Source organism: Mastigoproctus giganteus, chromosome 5, assembly GCF_048544385.1.
Source record: "Mastigoproctus giganteus isolate SK-2022 chromosome 5, ASM4854438v1, whole genome shotgun sequence".
NCBI lineage: Eukaryota > Metazoa > Arthropoda > Arachnida > Uropygi > Thelyphonidae > Mastigoproctus > Mastigoproctus giganteus.
This window is the reverse complement of record NC_143579.1, coordinates 98,036,166-98,061,444: the sequence shown is the minus strand read 5'-3', so window position 1 is coordinate 98,061,444 and position 25,279 is coordinate 98,036,166. Positions and strand designations below refer to the sequence as shown.

Genomic DNA, 25,279 nt, shown 5'->3' with positions numbered 1-25,279 from the left:
CCAAATAAAGGAAACACAGGAAACACCCTCCAAAGAAAGCTATGTCAATTCCTTCAACTGGCAAGATGATGGCATTGGGTTTTTGGGAAGCTGATGAAGTGTTACTAGAGGATAACCTTCAGAAAGTCCAGACAGTTATAGGAGCATATTATGCAAACTTTGTGAGGTGTTTGCATGAAAATATCAAAGACAAATGCTGAGGAAAACTGAGCAAAAGAGCCTTTCCACCAGGACAATACATCTGCTCACAAACCTTTCACTGTCATGGCTGCACTACACGAATTTGACTTTGAAATCTTGGACCATTCCCTCCATAGTCATCAGATTTATAAGAATCAGACTTCTACCTATTTCCTAATTTGAAAAAAAATACCTGGTTGGCATCCATTTTCCCATCAAAAGTGACATCAGTGCTGCAGTGGATGCATTCCCGTAGGCCCAAGAGGAAACTTTCTTTACAGCAAGAATCAACACATTGAAGCACTGGTGGCAAAAGTGTAATAACTCCAAAGAGGACTACATTGAAAAGAGACCTGTTACCAGAATCCTCAAATAAACCCGTCATACTCAAGCCACAAACTTTTCAAAAGTCACTTGTATAGTGGCTTTTTCCACCATACCACTGCTTTGAGAGGAATAAACAATTTTATCTCCTCAAAGCAATGGTGAGATAAAATTGTTTATCTCTTCACATTTATCTCCTCAAATCTCTGATGTGAAGCTGGGCCTCTATCAGTTAAGGTGGATTGAAGTCTTGGCTGACGAAAGAAACATGTGACATGTCTTGATAAACTCCGACACATCCATATTTCTTGCTAAAGCACTACAGTGGGAAGTTTTTAAGGGGGATTTGCTAGGAGGATGTAGTGTCTGGTTGTATTCTGTGCTCCACAAATTTTTATTGATTTGTGTAATTAAAATTGCAGTATTAAGTTCTTTTTAGTGTTGCCATATCAAGGCTGATTCTGGAAATGCCAGATCCAAGTGGTGAATAATGAGATCAGGCAAAAAGATAAGTTTTGGAAGCTACTTCTTACATGCTCTTTCAGCTATCATTCAGTGTTTTTCAAGCTCAACGTGTCTGATAGCAACGTGACCTTGATCTTGCATTAGTGAGTTGCTAAGCCGTTCTGTTCTCTCTGTTCCTATCATCCTTGCATACCGTAGAATAACAGCACATGTAGTGACAGCTAAGGAAGTAAGGCTAATGACTGAATTTTGAATTAAAATTTTAATTTTTCAATTTAACATGGATGAAAAACTGTTGTTAATGATATTAGCATTTAAAATGAGGATCTGGACTTACACAGGATATAAACAGGTGCAAAATTAAATGCATCCTTCATGGTAGGTCATGTCAGAATAGATTCTTCTCCTAATGATAATTTTCAAAATAAAGACTGTCAATGTCAACAAACAAGTACTGTTGTTTCAAAGTTGATGCTAGAGCTCAGGCTTATAAAATGCATAAAGAAATTGTTGAATTTTTTTATTAATGAAAGCAATAGATTTATTAAAGCAACTACTAATTTTCTTCATGAAAAACTTGGTTACTTAAAATTTATTCTTAACAATCTATTTACAGACAATCAAAACTTCAAAGTTAGAAACGAGGAACTGCAAAACACCATCGATATTCTTTCGTCTTCGGCTTCACATCACATATTATGCTGATGCCTTAAAGAATTCAAGAGACAGTGCTGTGCTGCTTGTATACAAGTAACAAACTGCCCAACCATTACCAACACAAAACCAGGATACTGCTATTCTACAGATTCCACTCAATCAAAACCTAAGCCTAAACATGGTACACTTGATATGGATGGTTCTACTGTTGATGATCCTGCTCAGATGGCTGACAAACTGAATGAGTATTTTGTATCTACATTCATATATGAGGAATTCTGTAGGGAAGTGGAGGACAGAAGCTTATTAAACTAACAGGGAGATAAATGATTTTGTAATAACTGAGAGCAAAGTGGAAGAGAAATTGTTGAAGTTAAGCATAAAAAAGGTACTTGGGGTGGATAGGATTTATCCAGTTATATTAAAGGAGAGAGCAAAGGAAGTAAGCAAACCCTTAGCAAAAATTATGAGAGCATCCTAGGACTCAGGGAAGATGTGCAAATGTATCCCCAATTCACAAAGTGGGGATCGAAGGGTGACAAGTAATTACAGACCAGTTAGTTTATCTTCTATTCCAGGAAAAATAATGGAGTCTCTGGTTAAAGAAGTGTTGCAGGATTATCTATATGGGTTTGTTAAGGGGAAGTCTTGTCTGACCAATTTTATTGGATACTATGATGTGGTCACAAACAAACTGGATGCAAAAAATAATTTTGTTATCATATACTTGGATTTCATATACATCGTATGTGTGATTTCATATATTTGTGGCATATACTTGGATTGCATATAGTTGTGTTATCAGACATTCAGTCTAAAACACTGATGAATCCAATATCTTTCTATTTTAGAGGATTTAGGAGAAGTCCGTTGGCCTGTCTCCCTAAAATCCACACACACCTTCTCGTCGGTAAGCCTTGTTACGTCACTTTGATGGCAACAAACGTGTAGAGTGGTTCACTTCAAGATGATTGGTTAGTGTGAAGAGGAAAGACCAAACCTCCAGCACTTTAATAAATATGATAACACGATTAAACAAATGGTCCTCAGTTCCCAGTGGCTTTTACTCTCCCTCTTAGAGCAGCAAGAGGAAGAGCGGAAGCAGAGAATGCAAAGAATCTCTGGGTCCAACCAAGCTGCATGCATTCTGAATTTGGCCCGTTACAATCTAAGATTGCTCATTGGTGAAGATAGGTTATTACAGCTGGAAAAGGAGTTAAAAAAATGTAAATTGGAATATCATTGGCTTGGTTAAAACAAGAAGAAATGAATCACTTACAAGTTTATCAAGTGGTAATCCGCTGCACACCAATGGAAACAGTGAAAAGAGTGAAGGTGGAGTTGGCTTTCTGGTCCAACAAAGATATCAAAAACATTTTGGAATTCAAAAGTACATCACCTAGGGTGTTAAGACTATTACTCAGGATTTCTAAGAGGTACAAACTAAAGGTTATAATGATATATGAACCAAATGATAATGAAGAAGTTGAAGAAAGGTATACCGAAATTGAGAGAATTCTAGATGAACAGAAAACTCACTATACCATCATTATGGGGGAACTTCAATAATAAGGTTGGAAAGAGACAAAACAGAACAGAAATAGAAACTATAAGAAATTTTAGAATTGATGAAAGAAATGAAAGAGGTGAAAGACCTGTGGAATTTGCAGAATCTCGAGGAATGTCAGTAATGCACACTTTTTTCAAGAAAAGGGTGAACAGAAAGTGGACATGGAAGAGTCCAAATAGATTAACAACTAATGAAATTGATTTCACCCTCACTAACAGAAGATATATTGTGAACGATGCTACCATCCTGAACAAGGTAAATATTGGAAGTGATCACAGAATGGTAAATGCACATTTGATATAGATGTAAGAAAAGAAAGGAAAAACTGACTTGAGTAAATAATACAAAGATCTTTGAGATAACAGAAAGGCAATATGTACTGGAACTTAAGAACAAGTTTGAGCTTCTGCAGACCTTTCAGGACCAAGATATCAAGGAGTAACACAACAGCTTTCTGAAAGTGATAAAGCCTGAGAAACCTATAGGTAAAAAGAAATTCAAGGAAGAAAAAATTAGTCAAGAAACACTTAGTCATGATAAAACAAAGACGACAAATGAAGAGCAAGATAAACACTGGTATACAGACATATCTCACTAATATGGTAGGCTAGGTTTCAGACCACTGCCATAAAGCAAATATTGCCTTAAAGCGAATCACAGCCTTTTTTTCACTTGATACATATAAAAGCCTAATAACATTTGCACTTCTCCAGTCAATAGTGCTAGGCCTAAAAAAACGATGCAAAAGTAAAAATAATAAATTTAAAAAAAAATGCTACAGTACCATAACCTTAAAATATTTTTGTCCTTTGCTTATGGTGACTGATGAATGAACATTTTAGAAGAAGTAATTATGGAAGGAAGGCTGAAGGAGATAGTGGAGCTTCATCATCTGAGCCTTCAATGAATCTTATTCTCTTTGCTGGTGTAGAGTTGTCTTGATGTTGATGGCTGTTGAATGGTAGGGCTACTTGCTGTTGAAGGTTGGGGTGGTGTGGCACTTACTTAAAATAAGACAACAAATAAGTTTGTCTAATTGACTGACCTTCCTTTCGCAAAGGATTTCTCTGTAGTATGCTATACCATTTGATAGTATTTTACCCACTGCAGAACTTCTTTCAAAATTGGCGTCAATCCTCTCAAAGCCTGCCACTACTGTATCAAGTAAGCCAATATAGTATTCTAAATCTTTCGTTATCATTTCGGCAATGCTCACTGGATCTTTGTCAGGAGTAGATTCCATCTCAAGAGGTAACCTTCTTTGCTCATCTACCAAAAGCAAGTCCTCATCCGTTAAAGGCTGATCACGAGATGCCAGCAACTCAGCCACATCTTCTGGCTCCACTTCCAGTTATCTTGCCGTTTCCACCACATTTTCGGTCACTTTCTCCACTGCAATCTCAAACCCTTCAAAGTCATCCATGTAGGTGGGAATCAACTTATTCCAAAGTCCTTTTAATGTTGATATTTTTGACCTCTTCCCATGAATCACAAATGTTCTTAATGGCATCTAGAATAGTAAATTCTTTCCAGGAGGCTTTCAATTTATTTTGCTTAGGCCCATCAGAGGTGTCACTATCTAAGGCAGCTATAACCTTAACAAATGTCTATCTTAAATAATAGGACTTGAAAACAGCAATTACTCCTTGATCCATGGGCTGCAGAATAGATTTTGTGTTAGCAGGCAGGAAAACAACATTAATCTCCTCGTACATCTCCATCAGAGCCCTTGAGTGACCAGATGCATTATCACTAATCAGTAATTTCTTGAAAGGATTTTTTTTTACTAAGCAGTAGGCCTTGACGTTGGTTTTAAAATCTTCATTAAACCACGTAGTAAACAGATTTGCTGTCATCCAGGTTTTGTTGTTTGATTTATAATATACAGGCAGGCTAGCTTTAGCATAAGTCTTGAGGGCCCTAGGATATTCAGAATGGCAGATGAGCATTGCCTTCAACTTGCAGTCACCAGCTGCATTAACAAATGAGTCAGCCAATCCTTAGCAGCTTTGAAGCCAGGCATTGACTCCTCCTCTCTAGCTAGAAAGCCCGCCCTAGGTTGGAAGAAGGTATGAAAGCCCTATATTGGAAGAAGATGCCTAACGGCATCTTCTTTCAATATAGGGCTGTTTTGTTGATATCGAAAATCTGCTGCTTAGTGTAGCCAACCTTCATCAATTACCTTAGCTAGCTCATCTGGATAACTTTCTGCAAACTTTTTACTTGTGTTATTGTTATAATTGTGATTATTAATTACAGTACAATGGACCCTAAGTGTAGTGCTAGTGAAAAGAAGAGTTGCAAGCCTCTTACTTTAAATCAAAAGCTAGAAATGATTAAGCTTAGTGAGAAAGGCATGATATGCCTTAAGCTAGGTTTGGCATGCCAAACAGCACAGTAGTGAACTCAAAGGAGACGTTCTTGAAAGAAATTAAAAGTGCTACTCAAGTGAACCTGAAAGTCATAAGAAAGCGAGACAGCCTTATTGCCAATATGCTAGCTTCAAACCTCTCTTCCGTAGCTGCCTCTCCTCTCTCAGCCTTCATAGAATTGAGGAGAGTTAGGACCTTGATCTGGATTAGGCCTTGGCTTAAAGGAACGTTGTGGCTGGTTTGATTTTTTATCCAGACCACTAAAACTTTCTCCTTCATATTGGCAATAAGGCTGTCTCGCTTTCTTATGACTTTCAGGTTCACTTGAGTAGCACTTTTAATTTCTTTCAAGAACGTCTCCTTTGAGTTCACTACTGTGCTGTTTGGCATGCCAAACCTAGCTTAAGCCATATCATGCCTTTCTCACTAAGCTTAATCATTTCTAGCTTTTGATTTAAAGTAGGAGGCTTCTTGCGACTCTTCTTTTCTCTAGCACTACACAGGGGCCATTGTACTGTAATTAATAATCACAATTATAACAATAACACATGTAAAAAGTTTGAAAATTGCTAGAATATGACACTGAGACATGAAGTGCATAAATGCTATAAACAGACAGCACGGGAAACAAAATGGTGCTGGTTGACTCGCTTGATTCAGCTCGGAATCAGCTGATGTGTGCGTCACCACCGAAAACACCATTAAGAGCAAGGCAAGCACTAAAAATAATAAACATCTATATATTTTATACTTAAAAATAACTAAATGCACAAGGCATAATACGTTAAGAGTTTAATATCTATATAATATCAGTGTAAATACAATATGAGATACAGAGCAAATGATGCCTCCCACACTACCATTGTAGTTTCTTAAGAGTTATCTATGGTATATCTACATCAATATTATATAGATATATTTTGTACAGAAGCCATTTTCTTTTGTCAGTCAGTGTGAATGATAGGCTTAACCGATCGGGCTGGAAGTGGTATCATAGTGAAGATATTTCTTCCCAGGTGTGCAAAAAGTTGTTAAAATTTAAAAATTCCAAATAGTTTTATTTTACAGAATGGACCAGTTTGTACTACAAACGAGAATAGTTCAACATTCACTTCATAGATGGAGCCACTGGAAGGTGTTAACTGTTAAACAAACAGTTGTTTAAGTTGATAAGGCATTTTTTTTCTGATTAACAATTTGCACTTTAACTATTTAAATGATTAACAATTTGCATATTCGTTCCTTTATTCCAAAAAAAAAATAATTATTATTATCTACTAGAGCTGCCTAACTTAAAAGAAAGAACTAATCATTAGGATTCCATTGTACTGCTCGCTCACTATAAGTCCCGACGTTGTGCACATGAGCTCATACGCTGATTACCATCCGTTATGTTTAATCTGCTTAAAACATACAGAAGTGATCAGTTATTGTTACCAACTTTGAGTTTATTTGTTTTTTGTTTTTTAAGGTGAGTAATAACTTAAGGATTTAGAATTATGTCCGCAGGCATGCTACTCTGAATGGTCGTGCTGAATGACACGATTGTGCGAATATGCAAATTGTTCTAGAAAATGACAATATGAAGAACAGAGTGAGAAGCTTAAACAGGACATTAAACACATGGAGATAAGGAACAGGGGAGTTGAAATATCAACATCAGGGCTGATATTTGCTGGATACTAAAGATGTACTGTGCAGTAGAAGCATCTGCAAGAAAAGAAAATGAAACAATAATAATGAAAGTTTGACTGAGTTTTTAAAATGAAAGGTGAGCTTTTAGTGTACTTTTTAATATTCTGCCCTTTTCAATAGTATTTTATATAGATGACAATGAATTGTACAAAACTTTACGAGAAAATATCAGGCAATAAAAACCATGCTACCAATTGCGAAATTTTTGCAAAGGGTACAGCTAGTGAATATAATTGAAAAGTGCCATATTAGCGAAATGCTCTAAAGCAAAGAGTCGTAAAGCGAGGTATGCCTGTACTGAGTTATGGAAAGCCATTAGAAAGAGACTCAGAGAGGACATAAGAAGATTTAACATGAGGAAAGTAGAACATGCATTAAGGGAAAACAAAGAACTTAAATCAGCAGTCATGAGCAGTAATACAGAAAGACAAACGATCTGAATCTGAAGAATAGTGGTGGTGTACTTATAAACAGCAGAGAAGGCATAATAAAATTAGCAGAAGACTGCTATAAAGAATTATATACGGAGCAAAGAAATTATGCAAGCAGTGGGGAAGATAGATCACAAATTAGCAACACATATACCCAACATCTTTCCTGACGAGGTAGAACATGCATTGAAGAAAATGAAGAATAAGAAAGCCCCAGGTGAAAATGATTACTGCAGAGTTGTTAAAATTGGGAGGAAGAGACATGACACAGAAACTGGCAGGCCTCTTCCCAAAATACATTAGGAAAGGCGTGACGCCTAAGGAGTGGAATAATGCAATCATAATTTTGCTGCATAAGAAAGGAGATAAATCAGGAATTGGAAATCATAGCCCAATTAGTTTGTTGTCCTACATCTACAAGTTGTTTACAAGGGTCATTCCTAACAGATTAGAAAGAATACTTGACAAGAATCAACTGAAAGAGCATGCCGGCTTTAGGACAGGATTCTCAACTATGGATAACCTTCACGCAATATTGCAGCTAATGGGGAAAGCAAATGAATAAAAAACACCATTATGCCTGGCATTTGCAGATTATGAAAAGGCATTTGACTCCATACAGCATACGGCAATGTTTTGGGCACTGGAAAGACAAGGCATAGACACCCCTTACATTATGATTTTGAAGAAAGTATATGAGAATGCTGCCTCCTTTATTAGACTAGACAAAGACAGTAGCAATTTAAAATTGAGAAAGGAGTTCGACAAAGAGACACAATATCTCCAAAGCTGTTTACTGCTGCCCTTGAGGAAGCTTTCAGAAGATTAGACTGGTCGCAGAAAGGAGTCAATGTGAATGGAGAGTACCTAAACCATTTACGATTTGCAGATGACATTGTGGTCATAAGCCATGATCCCAAAGAATTAGAGGAAAATCTTAATCAGTTATGCACAGTTAGTAAGGATTTTGGACTAAAGATGAATATGGCTAAAACAAAAGTAATGATGAACAAGTATGCCACAGAAAGGGAAATAATGATTGAAGGAGCAGTAATTGAAAAGGTGAATTCATATACTTATCTGGAACAAGTCATTAGCTGTAATAATGATAAATGGCTGGAAGTCAAGAGAAGAATAAATTTTGGTTGGTTAGCATTCAGGAAATATAGTCACATACTGAGGAGCAGTATCCCAATTTGTCAGAAACGTAAAATAATGAACAGTGTATACTCCCCACCATGACTTATGGAAGTGAAACTTGGGCATCACCAAAAATGGAAGAGAAGCTGAAAACTACACTGCGAATAAAGGAACAAATTATATCAGGAATCAGACTGTTAGATAAGAAGAGAAACACATGGATTAGGCAGGAAATACAAATGAAGGACATTCTTATCAAAACTAAAGAACTGAAATGGTCTTGGGCAGGACACATATTTGTTATTTTGGGTTTTTTTTTTTTTTTAGGAGCATTAGCAACTAAGGCCATATTGCTCCGGGATATGTGGTGGTCATTCCCTGACCTTTCCGCATCCTCCATATTTGGTGGTGACGGGCTCGAACCCCGGTCTAATCAAGAAGCGTGTGCTACGCACTGCTGCTCCTTCCCACCTGGCTACGGAGGCGCCTCAGGACACATAGCTCGAAGACATGATGACAGATGGACTAAGAAAATAACAGAGTGGTACCCAAGAGGAGCTAAAAGAAAACCCAGAAGACAACAATGGAGACGAACAGATGAAATTCAAGGGTTCATGGGTAGTAAATGGATGGGAATTGCACAAAACAGAAGGAACAGGAAAGTTGTTGGAGAGGCCTTCATCCTGCAGTGGATTGAAAATGTCTGATGATGATAATGATGAATAAACTAATTAACTTAAAGAAGAAATTAACTCTATAAGAGACTAATTAACTTAAAGAACATAAGACAATATGTGCAATTTCATTGCACAGATTGTCCCATGTCTTACATGCATTCTTAACAATAGCATACATTTTAATTTTCACTTTCATCACTAATAACAAAAACTTTATTTTGCTTTGGTAGTCAGTAGCACTTCTAGTATTAGCACTGCTGTAGCAGCAACATCATCATCCACCTTAACAAACTCTCCAAATTCTCCAACAAAATACATACGTACCATCAAAGTCCCATTTCCATCTTACAATACTAATTTTCTGGACCACGTTTTTCAATGACATTCTTATTAAAGCCATTTATGCAATACTATTCCAAGGAACAACATCATGAATAGCATCTAACAGATTCCACTTTGGCTGAAATTGTACCCTCTTTCTACAAACCATAGCTGAGTGGTCAGGAGCGGGAGTGCAGTAGCACATGCTCCTCGAGTAGACCAGGGTTCAAGCCCCTGACTGCTAAATACGGTCAATCTGCCAACCCGAACTGGACCACCGTGGCAGATTATGGTCCATTTCCCTCAACATGAATTGTTGAGGAGGCTTCCATCCTGCAATGGGTTGATAATGGCTGCAGTTTACCTTTTTTTTTTTTTTTTTTTATCTTATAAGTCATGCTTTATATGCCTCTCCTAAGGTTATCAATAATGCTTCGACCAGTTGCTGCATAAAACTGGGGTATCATCAAGTAAAGACTGGACATTACAGCACCTCCAGGGACTCACATCTGGTGAGTATGGGCTTGGCACACCCAGGGTCCTGAGCTGTATATCATCATTCTTCTCTTTTTTGGTGATTTCCTTCTACTTCTCTCTCTCTCTCTCTCTCTCTCTCTCTCTCCCTCTCAGGATAACTCTGAATTTTTTTTGGCTGGTGCAGCATAAGTCTCAGGCTTCCTTGCACTATATGGCTAGTAATAATAATATGAACATCTTAAGTATTAGTGACTCGGCACTATATAATGATCTTAAATCATCAAAATGTTGCTATTTTTTCTGAAAATTGTAAAGGAAAAAAGGATGTAAACCATTGCCATACAAGCATTTATTAAGCACAAAGTAAGTTTACGGTAGTACCTTAAGAGTTCAAGGAAACTGCTAGTTAGAGGGAAGAAGGTTAATTTAGATCAGCATTTATCTGATGATATGGATAAAAGTAACGCTTTCACTCACCTCAAGAATTTTTGTTTGTTGATACAACAGCCAATGTTAATAACACGTTCTGAGATTAGCAGCTTTTCAAATGAGGGGGGGTGAAGATAAAGCTTGGGATACAAACCTAAATAACTTCAAGGTGTGTATCAAGGTAGTAAACTATAGAAGATTACTTAGTCTTAAATAATTGTGTCTACAGTAATGTCAGGAGTGTTGTCAATAAAATGGCTGAATTTGAACTCCTGGTTAAGACAACTAATGCTGATATAATAGAGTTAACAGAAACATGACACAAACCTGAAATTGGGGATGATGAGTTCCATTATGGTATGTATAATGTATTTAGAAAAGACATTATACATACCATAAAGGGAAGATAGAATGGGTAGTAGTAGTGGAGGGGTCATGCTTATCAAAAGCAGCCTAAGCACAAAAAGAGCCTTTTGCTGAGTCTGAAGTTACGTCTGCCAGCACAGAATCTGCGTGGTGCAAGTTAGTTGGAAGCAAAGGTATAATGAGAGTGGGAGTAATCTACACACTGGAAGATTGTGAAGAGTATGATGAGAGTCTCTATATATAAAATAAATGAGAAAGCAAGCATGAATATCTTATTATGGGTGACTTTAATCTGCCCTAGATTGATTGGAATAAGTGGGAGAGAAATTCACCATGGGGAAAAACTTTTTAAAATAAACTAGATGATTATTAAAGTTAAAATTCTGTTTAATCCGGACAAAACAAAAACAAATATTTTGAGGTAGAACCTTTTAATAAGGTAAACTAAAGGAAAAAAAAAAAAAAAAAAAAATTAAAACAAATCAATACAGAAGCTTTCAAGTCAAGGAGTCTCTTCATCAGCTGAAATAAGTTAGTACAAAAACAAAGAATGCCCGGTTGTGGTCATGTGAAGTGTGGCATGAGTGTAAGCAATAATTACTGATTGGAGCTAGACATTTGTAGCTGTGATTGAAAAGTGCATATATGGGGTGCATGCCAATGTTCATCACGATGGAGAATAACTGCCTCCATAATAAGATGAATACATGCTCCTTTATTTCGATTAAAAGCACCAGGGTAACACAATATGTGGAATGATTCTAGTCACAATCATTGGTGGCAATTTCGCGAGTAATCGATAACTTCAATGTCTCTGCGTGGGTCAAGATCATGTTGAGATGACCAATAATGCCCTGCGACAGCCGAGTGCTCCAAATCAGCAGACTGGATTGCCCTCTCATGTTATGACATCCGGTCTCAGAGTCTTCTGTTAGATTCCACAGTGTAACAACCACCACAGCGATGGCAAGAAATGTGATACACTGAGTTGCTCTGTAACAGGGAGCGGATCGGCAGTCACAGAGCATTATTGGTCATCTCAACACAATCTTGATCCACACCGAGACATCAAAGTCATCAACCACTCACGAAATTACCACCAACGATTGTGGCTAGAATCACTCCACATATCGTGTTGCCATGGTGCTTTTAATCGAAATAAAGGAGGATGTATTCATCCTATTAAGGAGGCAGTTATACTCCAGTGTGATGAACGCTGGCATGCACCTCATGTACGTGTTTGCAATCACAGCTACAAACGTCTGGCTTCAACCAGTAATTGTTGCTTGCACTCGTATCACACTTCACATGACCACGACCAGGCATTCTTTGTTTTCTTACTAATGTTTGATGAATTTGAGGTATTGCTCAAAACATCAAAGGCAGATATTGTTGGGATATCAGAGACGTGGTGTCACACAGATATAAGGAATGCAGAACTGGAATTTGGGGAGTACAACGTCTACAGAAAGGATAAAGGATAGACTGGATAGGAAGGGAGGAGGGGTTATGCTATTAGTTAAGAAATACATAAAATCCAAAGAAGTGAAGCCAGTAGACATCGCTGGACAGTGCAGTGTCGAGTCAGTTTGGTGTGACATAAGCATTGGGAGATCAAAATTGAGAGTAGGAGTGTGCTATAGGTCTAATGACTCTGATGAGTATAATAAGAAACTGTACAGGGACATAGAGTGGGCCAGTAAACCAGAGAGTCTTATAATGGGAAATTTTAATTTCCCAGATATTGACTGGAATTTGGGGGCTGGTCACTCACACACTAGCAAGGCTTTTGTGGATTTATTGGATGATTGTTTTCTACATCAGCATGTTCGGGAGGCAACTAGAGGGAGGAATACTCTTGATTTGATTACAGCAGTGATTCTTCATGCATTAAGAATCTGCAGATAAATGAACCACTAGGTGGCAGTGATCACAGTGTGCTGAAGTGGGATTTACTCAAAGAGGTAACTACCATTAGGGGTAAAGGGAAGGGTTATTCCTTTCGTAAAGGCGACTATGATGGACTGAGACAGCATTTAAATTCTATACAGTGGGACCAACTGATGATGTTACCAACAGCAAATGCAAAATGGGAAGCATTCAAAGAACTTATCTTGGAAGCTACTAGGCTTTACATATTGTTCAAGGTTTAGGCCTAAATGGATGTCAGATGAACTGATGAGGCATATGGCAGAGAAGAAACATGCATGGGATACATACAAATTAACATATGACACAGAGCCTATGATAGATACAAGTTGATATGTAACCAAGTTACAAAGGAGGTTAGGCAGGCGAAGGCAGATTACGAGAAATCTTTGGCAAGGGATGCAAAGAAAAACAGCAAAGAGTTCTTTACTTATGTAAACTCTAGAAGGAAGGGGATGAATCAGATTGGTCCACTTGATATCGATGGGTCAACTGTTGATGATCCTGCTCAGGTAGCTAACAAACTAAATGAATATTTTGCATCGACATTCACACATGAGGAGTTATTTAGCGAGGGGAAAGCCAGAGGTGTATTCAACTCTAGCAGTAAGCTAGAGAATCTTGTAATAACTGAGAGTAAAGTGGAGGAGAAATTGTTGAAGATAAACACAAGAAAGGCACCCAGGGTGGATGGGATCTATCCAGTTATATTAAAGGAAGCAGCAGAGGAAGTAAGCAAACCCTTAGACATAATTATGAGAGCTTCCTTGGACTCAGGGGAGGTACCCACAGACTGGAGATGTGCAAATATGACCCCAATTCACAAAGGAGGATCAAAGGCTGACACAAGTAATTATAGACCTGAGAGTTTAACTTCTGTTCCAGGAAAATTAATGGAGGCACTAGTTAAAGAAGCACTGCAGGATCATTTAGACAAGACTTCAGTTATAGCTCGGACACAGCATGGTTTTGCTAAGGGGAAGTCTTGCCTGACCAATTTTATTGGATACTATGATGCAGTCACAAAAGAACTGGATGCAGGGAATAGCTTTGATATTATATACTTGGATCTTAGAAAGGCTTTTGATACTGTTGCACATGGAAGACTGCTGCACAAATTGGAGCAGTGTGACATTGGAGGCAAATTGCTGCTGTGGATAAAGGGGTGGCTGAGGGGGAGAAGACAGAGAGTGGTAATCAATGGACACTGCTCGTCGTGGACTAATGTTATTAGTGGAGTTCCTCAGGGCTCAGTGTTGGGTCCACTACTGTTTTCTGTATTAATAAATGATATTGATGATGGTATATCAAGCTTAATGTCGAAGTTTGCAGACAATACAAAGGCAGGCAGGACTGTCAAGGACACTACTGACACTATGCTGCTGCAACAGGATCTGGAAAGGTTGAGCAGATGGGCTGAGAGGTGGCAAATGAAGTTTAACGTTGACAAATGTAAAGTACTACACATGGGAAACAGCAACCCCAGAGCAACGTATCAACTCTGTGGTACTACACTGACAGTGGTAGAGAATGAAAGGGACCTGGGGGTGGTTGTGCAGGCAGATATGAAGTTCTCTGAACAGTGCAGACGGGCTGCAAGAGTAGCTCATGGTGTATTGCCAATGATATATAGGAATTTTTCTAGCAGGGATAAGGAGGTGATTATTCCCTTGTATAAGGCCACATCTAGAGTACTGTATACAGGTCTGGAGGCCTCATTTCAAAAAGGATGTAGAGCTGCTGGAATGAGTACAGAGAAGGGCAACAAGATTAGTGAATGGAACAAAGGGGTGCTCTTACGAAGAAAGGCTTAAGTTTTGCAAATTACAGTGTCTGGAGACTAGGCACCAGCGAGGTGATCTGATAGAGGTGTATAAAGCCTTGACTGGTTTGGGAATGCTCAATGCTGATGGGATTCTTCCTCTCGCTCAGAATAATCACCTGAGAGGGCATAAATTCAAATTGAGGAAAGACAGATGTAGAATAGACGTGCGGAAATTTGCCTTTAGCCAGTGGGTGGTTGGTTGGTGGAACAGACTTCCATCCCTTGTCGTGGAAGTTGATAGCCTAAATAAGTTTAAGGCTCACCTGGACAGGTATTTTGAATGAACAAGAGGGGGTGAAGTGGAAGTGGTTTTTTTTTTTTTTTTTTTTTTGGCTGATGCTGCATAAGCTTGCTTTCTTGCATCGTATGCCTCTACTAATGCTAACGTATTTCATGTGATGAAGAGTCTCCTTGACTTGAAAGCTTCTGTATTAATTTGTTTGTTTTTGCTTTAGTTTACCTTATTAAAAGGTTCTACCTCAACATATTTATTTTCCATTTGTCCGAATTAAACAGAATTTTAACTTTCTAATGAATAGTGAATTTCGAGGCCTTTTTAACCTAAATGATTATTACTTGTATCAGCATGTTAAAGAAAGTACTAGGAGCAAGAATATTCTTGACCTCATCATTACTAATGAATCAGATGACATCACAGGGCTTAAAGTACAGGAACCATTGTCAGGAAGTGATCATGCAATTGTCAGCTGGAAGATGTTGCAGTCATGGGGTTTTAACTTAAGAAGGGGGGGGAACTTTGACAGTTTAAGGCACTACATGGCATCTGTGAATTGGCAGATTGTCGAGGTGAGGGCGGATACATTTGCATTATGGAATACTTTAAAAGCAAAAATCACAGAAGCCATGAATGCATATATACCACTAAGAAAATATTGCAGAAGGGAGATGCTGAAATGGATGACTGCAGAGCTGGCTGGTCAAACAGAGCAGAAAAAGATAACGTAGAATAGTTACAGATGAAAAGTATTGAAGCCTACAACAAGTACAAGTTGATTTATAATAGTACAAATTAGGGAGGCCAAAGGCTGCATATAATAAAGCATTGGCTAAGACAGCAATGAATGGAAAAACAAGGAATTTTTCATGTATGTGAATATATCGAAGAAGAAAGCTAATCAGTTCAAACCCTTACGGGTGCGAGAACTGGGTGTGGGAAATTCTCAGATAACCCAGTTGATGTTGCGGATGAATTGAATAGGTACTCAGTATCATATGAAAAAGCTGAGCCATATGAAATTAGTGATTTTGTAATTACAGATGATTGGTTATTAGAAAAATTTCTGAGCATAAAAGCAAGTAAGGCCCCTGGAGTTGATGGCATATACCCAGTAATACTGAGGGAGACTAATGAACCATTGAGGGTTAATTACGAGGGCATCTTTTAAACTCTGGGGCAGGGAAGAATCCTTTTGGATTAGAGAAGTTCCAACATATAGTCATAACATAAAGACAGTTCTAAGAGTGAAGTTGGTAACTACAGACCAATTTATCTGACTTCAGTGATGAAGTGGTAGGAAAAAATCTTAGAGGCAATAATCAAGAGTGCAATCCTAGGACATTTAGATAGATATGGCATTCTGAAAGACACACAACAGTGTTTTGTTAAGGGAAAATCATGTTTAACTAACTTAGTAGGCTATTTTGACACAGTTACTCATGACTTGGATGTAGGGAAGAATTTCGACATAGTTTATTTGGATTTTAGCAAAGCATTTGACTCGGTTCCTCGTGATAGGTTACTGTATAAGCTTGAACAGGTTGGGATTACTGGTAAGATTCTAAGAGAGACTGCTGGGTGGCTGCAAGGCAGAAGACAGAGTTGTGATTAAAGGATATTCTTCAGACTGGTGTAATATCAGGAGTGGGATCCATCAAAGATCGGTTCTTGGACCACTTGTTTTTCATTTTCATAAAAGACATAGACAAAGGGATAGAAGGCGTAATGTAAAAATTTACAGATGATGTAAAGATTGGTAGAGTCGTTAATGATCAGTGCCAAGCAGTGCTCCTTCAGGAATGGTCAGAAAACAGCAGCTAAATTTTAATCCAGCAAAATGCAAGGTCTTACATTTGGGGAAGAACAATCTCAAAATAAATTATATTGGGGTTGAATTAAAAACAGTTGTTGAAGTTGTTTGTTATTTGGTTTTTAGGAGCATTAGCAACTAATGCCATATTGCTCCGGGGATATGCGGTGGTCATTCCCTGACCTTTCCGCATCCTCCATATTTAGTGGTCACGGGTTCGAACCTGGTCTAATCAAGAAGCGTATGCTATGCACTGCTGCTCCTGCCCACCTGGCTACGGAGGCACCAGTTGTTGAAGTTGAATTATATAGGGGAGTTGAATTAAAAACAGTAGAGAAAGAAGGGGATCTGGGAGTTACAATATGGGCAGATATGAAGTTTTCTGCCCACCTGGCTACGGAGGCACCAGTTGTTGAAGTTGAATTATATAGGGGAGTTGAATTAAAAACAGTAGAGAAAGAAGGGGATCTGGGAGTTACAATATGGGCAGATATGAAGTTTTCTGAACAGCGTAAACAGGCAACCAAGAAAGCCCATGGTGTCCTATTGATGATTTATCAAATGTTATCCTGTAGAGATAGGGAGGTCATAATCCCACTGTATAAGGCAATTGTGAGAGCACATTTGGAATACTGTGTTCATGTAAGGAGACCTCATCTGAAAAAACGACACTGAGCTTCTTTAAGGGGAGCTTAAAGCTTTTTTATGGGGAAGGACTGTGTGTGCTAGAGCTTGGTAATCAGGAACCTCAGAGGTGATCTGATTGAAGTTTATAAAGCACTGAGAGAGAGAGATTAGTAAAATGAACGAAGGTGGAATTTTCACCATTATAAAGAATTCCAGAACTAGGGACCATAAATTCAAATTACAGGGGTTGAGGTTTAGATTAGATTGTAGGAATTTTTCTTTTAGCCAGAGAATCATTGATTGCTAGAACAAGTTGCCACTGCAGGTAGTCAAGGCTGACAGTTTGAATAAATTCAAAGGTCAACTGGATAGTTACCTGTATGAAGAGGAAGCATATAATTTATATTTTTTTTCTGTTTTTTTATTTTTTTTCCCCCAGTGCAGCAAATGTCTGTGGCTTCCATGCACTATATAGTGAATACTATTACTATGTGTAAAAGGTACAAACAAATTAATTAAATATTAATTATTTTTAATTATATTATATTAATTATTATTAAATATTAATTAAATAAATAAGGAAATTAATTAAATGTAATTTTACTCTTTGTCATGGCTTTTAATTAAACTATTTAAAAACAAAGTTCTAAATGCACTAATTGGTATCTGTTTGATAAATTCACTTTTAGGAGCATTTGCAAATGAATGAAGTAGTTATTGTATTCACCACATCCGTCTTGTCTGTCCATACGAAATGACTCGTAGATGATATTTTGTGAAATTTAATATTTGATACTTTTAAAATAATTTTGTCCAGACAATTAAAATAGGACAAATAGAAATTCAGCATTATTGTCATTTTTTTTTTTTTTCATGCACATATTAAAGTGGCTGCTTTTTTAAAGAGTTTGCTTTTTATTATTAATTTATTAATATATATAAATGATGAATTATTACTATTTGTTTATTCTCTTAATCAGAGACAGTCCATGAAATACATTTTTATTAAAATATAGGAGAAAATAAGCAGTACGTTACAAAAAAATTTATGAATATTAGAGTAAAGTGAAAAGGTAATTGGTAAAATGCTAAATATTGATTTACTTTTCACTTTCAATTCAGTTAAGAAAAAAATTAAATGCAATGGAATGTGTGCATTATTGAAGTTGTTTAAATCAAGTACAAAACGTTCCAGGTGTTACAGTTCCCAAAATTGTTTTCAAATTGTTAAAATGGCCAGGACAATTATACAACCGAACACATTTGTAAGTAACTGCAGCTTCCAAATGTGTCAGAACCAATGAAAACTAGTTTATAATACTGTATTTGTATGGATTGGATCAAAGATAAAACAACATTTAATCTTGTTTTTGTTGTATTAGCACTATGGTTGTTAATATTTTATAACTTGAATTCTGGGTGAGAGTGATGCCTCACTGACTCACATACTATCATGTAAATCCAATAACGTCATTCTAATGGATATTTAATCCCACTTCTTTTAATTTATTTTAGTTTACTTTGCCAATGTGCCCACTGGAGGATTTTTAATGCATCACTTTTTTATATCTGTAAAATTTATTTGCAAATATCATTCTAAAAGGTAACCACAGGTGGAGGATTGGGGGGGGGGGAGGCTCAGTGAATTAGTACTTTAAAAGAAACATTTTAATTAGCCAATATAATTTTTGAAGGATTTAATAAGAAATAAAATGTTTTTATTATATTACTAACCTGGATTATTGGTATTCTTCACAGTATGTGTTCTATTTCTTTGAGGATTATCCTATTAAAATTAAATAAAAGTTAACCAAATGATCATTGTAACATCATTTTTTAAGCTTAAAAAATTTTTACAATCAGCAAACCCCCGCTATTCAAGGGGGTTACGTTCCTGAGAAATGTCGTGAATACCGAAAACGTGAATACTGAGTTATGGCTCAAATAGTAATAAAGGTGTTCCGTTCCAAAGTATGAAATATATAAGAAAAACTAGTCTAAAATTTTGTCTATGTATGTATTATAGGTACCTTCATAATATGATTATGTACATAGACAGTACATAGTTAATTGCAAGCATATGGCATCGAAATGAAAATAAGAAACAATTTAATATTAAATGTAATGTTTATTAGAAATTTCAAACAAATCTTTCAAACCAGCGCCTTTGCTAGCAAGAAAACTTATCCCGCCAGTGCTATCATCAGTTTCGCTAAAGTGTTGATAAAGCAGTTTTGCCTTTTCGCGAATGATGAGTGAACTTAACAGAATTTTATTTTGAGTTCAGTCTTCTATCCACAGATTTTAAGCTTTTTCAATTTTTTTCTAATTTAACATCAGGAGTTACAGAGCAAATTTTTGAAGCAATTAGCGCGTTTTCACGGACACTACGGCGGATTTTTTCTTCCGATTTCTTGATTGATGGTAGCGTTGACGCATTGATTTTATAATGTTTTGCCACTGACGAGACACTTTCACCATTAGAAATTTTATCTAATAACTCAATTTTATTCGCTAATGTTATCACTTTCTTTGATCTTTTCACATTTCCCTTGTTATTCGCAGCCATATTTTTGTACGGGTTAGAAAGAACTTGTCCACAATAAAGTCACTTTCTTCCATTAACACACTCCAAAGAGTCTGTTTTACACTGCAAAATGGTAGATTTATCACTTTTGTAAGCATATCAATTTTAAATTGATAAATTTATTCAGTTTATAAGCATATAAATTAAAAACAAATGACGAAACCTTCCATGACAAGCGCATGACACATACTTTGTGTTATGCGCTTGTCATATTTTGTCACCCCTCTCCCCCGACTCACTGAGTGCTGTTTTGACCGGGAAAGATAATTTTAGCCACGTCCATGTGTTTTTATGGCGGAAAATGTTCACAGCGCTTTAAAATTCACATTTTTTTTAGGTTTCATTTTATATTAAATCAGCGACCGCGAATAAGCGAAACCGCGAATAGCAGGGGTTTACTGAATTTTAATGGTAGTTGTAAATAGAGAGGTTTTCAAACCTATAGAACTCAATTAGCATGAAAGAGCTGAGGACTGGAGAGTCAAAAGGTTTCGTCAAAAATTTCTAGGTTTCGGTTTTCAGGAAATGGAAAAGAGGTAATATTGTTCAAAAGAATGGGTGGCAGAGATAACTAAAAAGGGGGGAGAGAATATCAGAATGATATTCAATGAGAGAATGCATGTGAGAGCTAATTAGAAAATGGAATGTATAAAACCAATGGGGAAAAAAAAAAAAAAAAAAACATCGCATTGGTTGAGACTAAAGAGACCCCTATTCACAATCTAATTGTAAAACGAAATTAAAAAGTTCATATGATGGGCATTTACTTGAAAGAGACCAATTGTGCAACTTGATCAAATATCTCTGAAATGCTAAAAGAAAGCAATTGCTTAAGTTTCTCTGTGCTTTACCATATACACGGTGCAAAATAAAAGTTTCTGAACTGGGGCAACAAAATTAATTTAGTTTGTTAGTTACATGTTGGCATTATCTGGCTCAAATTAGTCCCCTTCAGAGTTTATTCATTGATTCCAGTGCGTCTCCACTGTTTGAAGCACATCTGGAACTCCTCTTTCATGATGCTGTCTAGCACTCTCTGAAGTTCTGCTTCAGAGATTACAAAATGCCCTTGAATCTTTGTCCTTTTAAATGGATTTTCATTTTGTGGAACAGGAAGAAGTCACAGGGGTCTAGGTTGAAAGAACAGGGAGGATGTGGTACATTACCATTTTGTTTTTGGCTATAAACTGCTGAACTGACAAAGCCACGTGGACTGGCATATTGTTGTGATGCAGAAGTCAATCCTGAATGTGCCATTTGTCTGATCATTTTCTGCTTATCCTATCTCAAATGACTTAGGACCCCCCACTATAGAATTGGTGATTTACAGTTTAGCTTGGCAGAAGAAACTCCTGATAGACAATTCCCTCACTGTCAAAGAAAACGATCAGCATACTTTTGACATTTTATCTGACCTACCCTGCCAATTTTTTTTTTTTTTTTGGATGCGAAGATGGACTTTTCTACTCGGAGTATTGCTTTGTTTCTAGGTTACAACTATAAACCCAGCTTTCATCTATAAATCCTGCTATGACCTTGGAAAGGAAGTTTCCACTGTCAGGGAAACTTCCTTTCCAAGGAATAAAAACACAGAAAAAGCTGGTTCTGTTTCTATTAATCTCTCAGCAAACAGGAAACAAATATTGCAGTAGTCTGCCTCATGTTTAAATTTTTATTTAAAATATGTCAGCAGGCACCATATGGTAGGCCTAGAATGTCACACCATTGTCAAATTGAAGTAAAATGTTGAAAAAGTGAATCAAGTCATCCATGAGGCTAGATGACATAGATGTTAATATCTAGCCTCATCTAGATGAGGCTAGATGTTAACGATATCATCTGTCCTCATGGATGACTTGATGCACTTTTTCAATGTTCTAATCAGTCCAACTTGAAGATGGGTGACCTGAGTACATGAAATCCTGAACCGAAGTTTGGCCACTTTGGAAACACAAATATCATTAAAAATTTCGTGTTTTACACATAGCATCATCGCCAAACTTGTTTAAGCATTTTGCAAGTCTTCAAATCTATTTTTCTCAATTTTATGACAAAATTTGATATACATTCGCTGTTCCTTAACATCTGTCATCTTACTCAGCTACAAAAGTCACAAGATCAAAATCTCAACAGAAACACAAACACCAACTGCACAAAAGTATAACATCCTATCGGCACAAAACTCACTACCCTATCTCATAATAAATTTTAGCATGTTGAACTGCTAACCTACATGTGGTTAGTGCTCCATGCAGCTAGTCTGGAAACTCTTGATCTACACCTCATATATCTCCACATGAGGATAATAAAAATACATTATACAACACAATCTTAGTTATACAAAACATTGGGACTGAGTTTCTTTCAGATAAACAGATAATCAATTTGAAATGCAATTGACCTACAGTATAAAAGGTAGCAGCAAAAAAATAATGAAAGAAAAAAAAGTACTCTGAAGAGGAAATTAACACGAATAAAACTGCTCCTTAGGGTAAACAATGCTAGTTTCATCTGAAAACAAAGCCTCATGGTTAAGAAAACAGGCTAGCACTAATATGCAATTTAAGCTCCATGTCAATTTTACTTCACTGCCATTAAAATGTCTTAAAGATTTATTATAGAGCTCATTTAAATGTACAGATAAAAATCCCTGTTTATGGAAGGTTAATCGAAATGATTTGAGTAGATTATCCACACCACTTCGATACTAGCACACTGATGTTATGCACAGAAACTTCACTGGAAAAAAGAAAATCTATAAACTATTATATTATTTTTTTCCAGCAAAGATTTTATACATTACCATCATATCAGTGGTGCTAGTAATATACAGAGGTAACGTGGTGAAATTTATTTTCTTCATTTCATTCATGATACTTAATATACAGAGCGATTCAAAAATAATTGAACGGATATAACCTGCCTCTGGAACAGTGGCCTGCCAGATCCCTAGATATCACACTATGTGAATTCTTGTGAGGGGGTATGTCAAGAAACTCATGTTTGTACCACCTCTTCTTCACAGCCTTAAGGAATGCATCATGAATGCCATTTCAACCATGATATTCAACCATTTCAACCATGATATGCTACAAAGGGTCTGGAATGAATTAGACTACAGGACTGATGTGTCTGTGCAACACGAGGGGGTGCATATTGAGTATTTGTAAGATTATAGCATTGTGATAGTTCCTTTATAAATTGGTTTTGACTACATGTTCATATATAACCTAGTTACTGAGTAATAAATTTTTGAAAGTGTTCTATTCTTTTTGACTCATCCTATATATTTAATCATGATTTTACTATGTTCATGTGATAATTTTTTTTCTTATAGTTAAATATTAAATCTGTCAATTTCTTTGAGGAAAATATAGGGAAAAATAAAAGTAAAAATATTTCATAAAGAATTTTGAGTAATTGGAATTCTATAATGAAATATCTTATTCTATTATACATCTATCTGTCAAGACAGCTTCATTTTGCAAGAGAAACTTTGAAATATCTGAAATATCATTTTGTAACTGCCAACAATGAAATACTTTCCAGTTATTAATCCTCATAACTGGGAAGCAATGTTTCTCACTGTTAGAAGTCAAAAATTATAATTTTTCTTAAAAATTCTGCAAATTCTAAAAAATTAATCATCCTTTTGTAGGACATTCTGATTTCAGTTTGTTCACATATTAGAAAAAGTTGTTTTTTAATGAGAAACTGTTGTAACATTCATTGTAAGATTTTTTTAAAAATTATATTCTTAACCCTTTTTAGTCCAATATCTCCTCTCACGCACCATTATAAAATTTCTCTTCCAGTCCAATGTCCAATTAGACACAACTTTCTATTTTGCCAATTTTATAGCTTGTTTTCCCACTTTTCCAGTGTATTTATTGAACTGCCTTCTATTTATACTTCATATAAACACTTTGATGATTGAATGTTTGAATGTTTACATTCAATTGTTAACAGCCATTGTCTTTAGTTTTCTTTGTTTTTAGTGTTCATCCTATATTTACTCTCTACCAGACACAAAGTGTTTAGTCATGGTGTCAACATCTTGAAAAGGCCTTTCTGATGAAGAAATCGAGAAATTGTTAGAACCTTCCGATTCAGAGTGCGATTTAATTTTATCCAATAGTGAGGATGATTTTTTTTTTTATCCCAATGATATATCTGGCAGCAGTGATGAAGAAATTGATGATAACCTGTCAACCAATGCTGATGTGGCTTCAACTCATCCAAATGCTTCTTTAAAGTGTTGAGGGTAGTGGATTTCATTTGTTTACTGACCAATTTTTACACTAGTATTCAACTAACAGAAGATTTGACAATACACAGAAAATCCTTCATAAAGAGAATCAGTTATCCGGAATAATTGATGTCAGATCTCTTCCGGATAGCCAAATTTATAAACTGAATATATACCTGACAGGCACTGTTATAAGAAACAGGAAGAGTTTACTACTAGAGATCAATATGAAAAAGAAAACTGAAAAACATGGAGTTGTTTTTCATAGCAGGAAAGGTAAAAGGAAGGGAAATCTTACAGACGGAACAGCCAGTTGCTATTTGTGAATATATAAAAAATATGAAAGTGGTAGACAAACAGTTGACCATTACCGTGTGAGCTATTCACTCAGAAATCAATGAAATGGTGGAAAAAATTGCTTTTCTTGCTATTAGAAGTCTCAATTATCTTGATGAAGGAGGATCCATCTAAAAAAAAAAACCTTTGTCACAAGCAGTTTTGAAAGAAGCTGCTTGTTCAGCTAGTAGGAGATGTTCAAATTAAGAATGTCCCTTCTAGAAAAAGCCATTAAGTTCAGATACTAAAGAGAGATTGAATGGCTGTCCTCATTTTGTGATGAAACGAGAAAATTAAGAAAGAAGAAAGTCTGTGCAGTATGTAGTGACAGAAGGCTTGGTGGTGGAAGAAAACAAACAGTTTGGTATTGTGAGACATGCTCCAGAAAACTAGGATTGCATCCTGGTGAATGTTTCAAGAAATACCACATGCTAAAACCATATACATAACAAATATTTAAAATGTCTGAAATGTTTTTTGAATGTTTATCAATCACTTTTATTATAATAAATCATGTAAACCCAAAAATAATGTTGAAGAGCTCATATTCAGTATTCATTTTTTTTTTTCATTT

General features: G+C 36.3%; 1 protein-coding gene across 2 annotated transcripts in view; it reads right to left on the bottom strand.

Moving 5' to 3' along the window:
* l(2)gd1 (lethal (2) giant discs 1) overlaps positions 1–25,279 on the bottom strand; it is a 518,195-nt gene that overhangs the window by 51,771 nt on the left and 441,145 nt on the right. For both annotated transcript variants that reach the window (XM_090373359.1, XM_090373358.1), the window contains exon 20: positions 19,268–19,319. In XM_090373359.1, the coding sequence (XP_090229485.1) occupies positions 19,268–19,319 (52 nt within the window). The remainder of the gene's footprint in view (positions 1–19,267; positions 19,320–25,279) is intronic.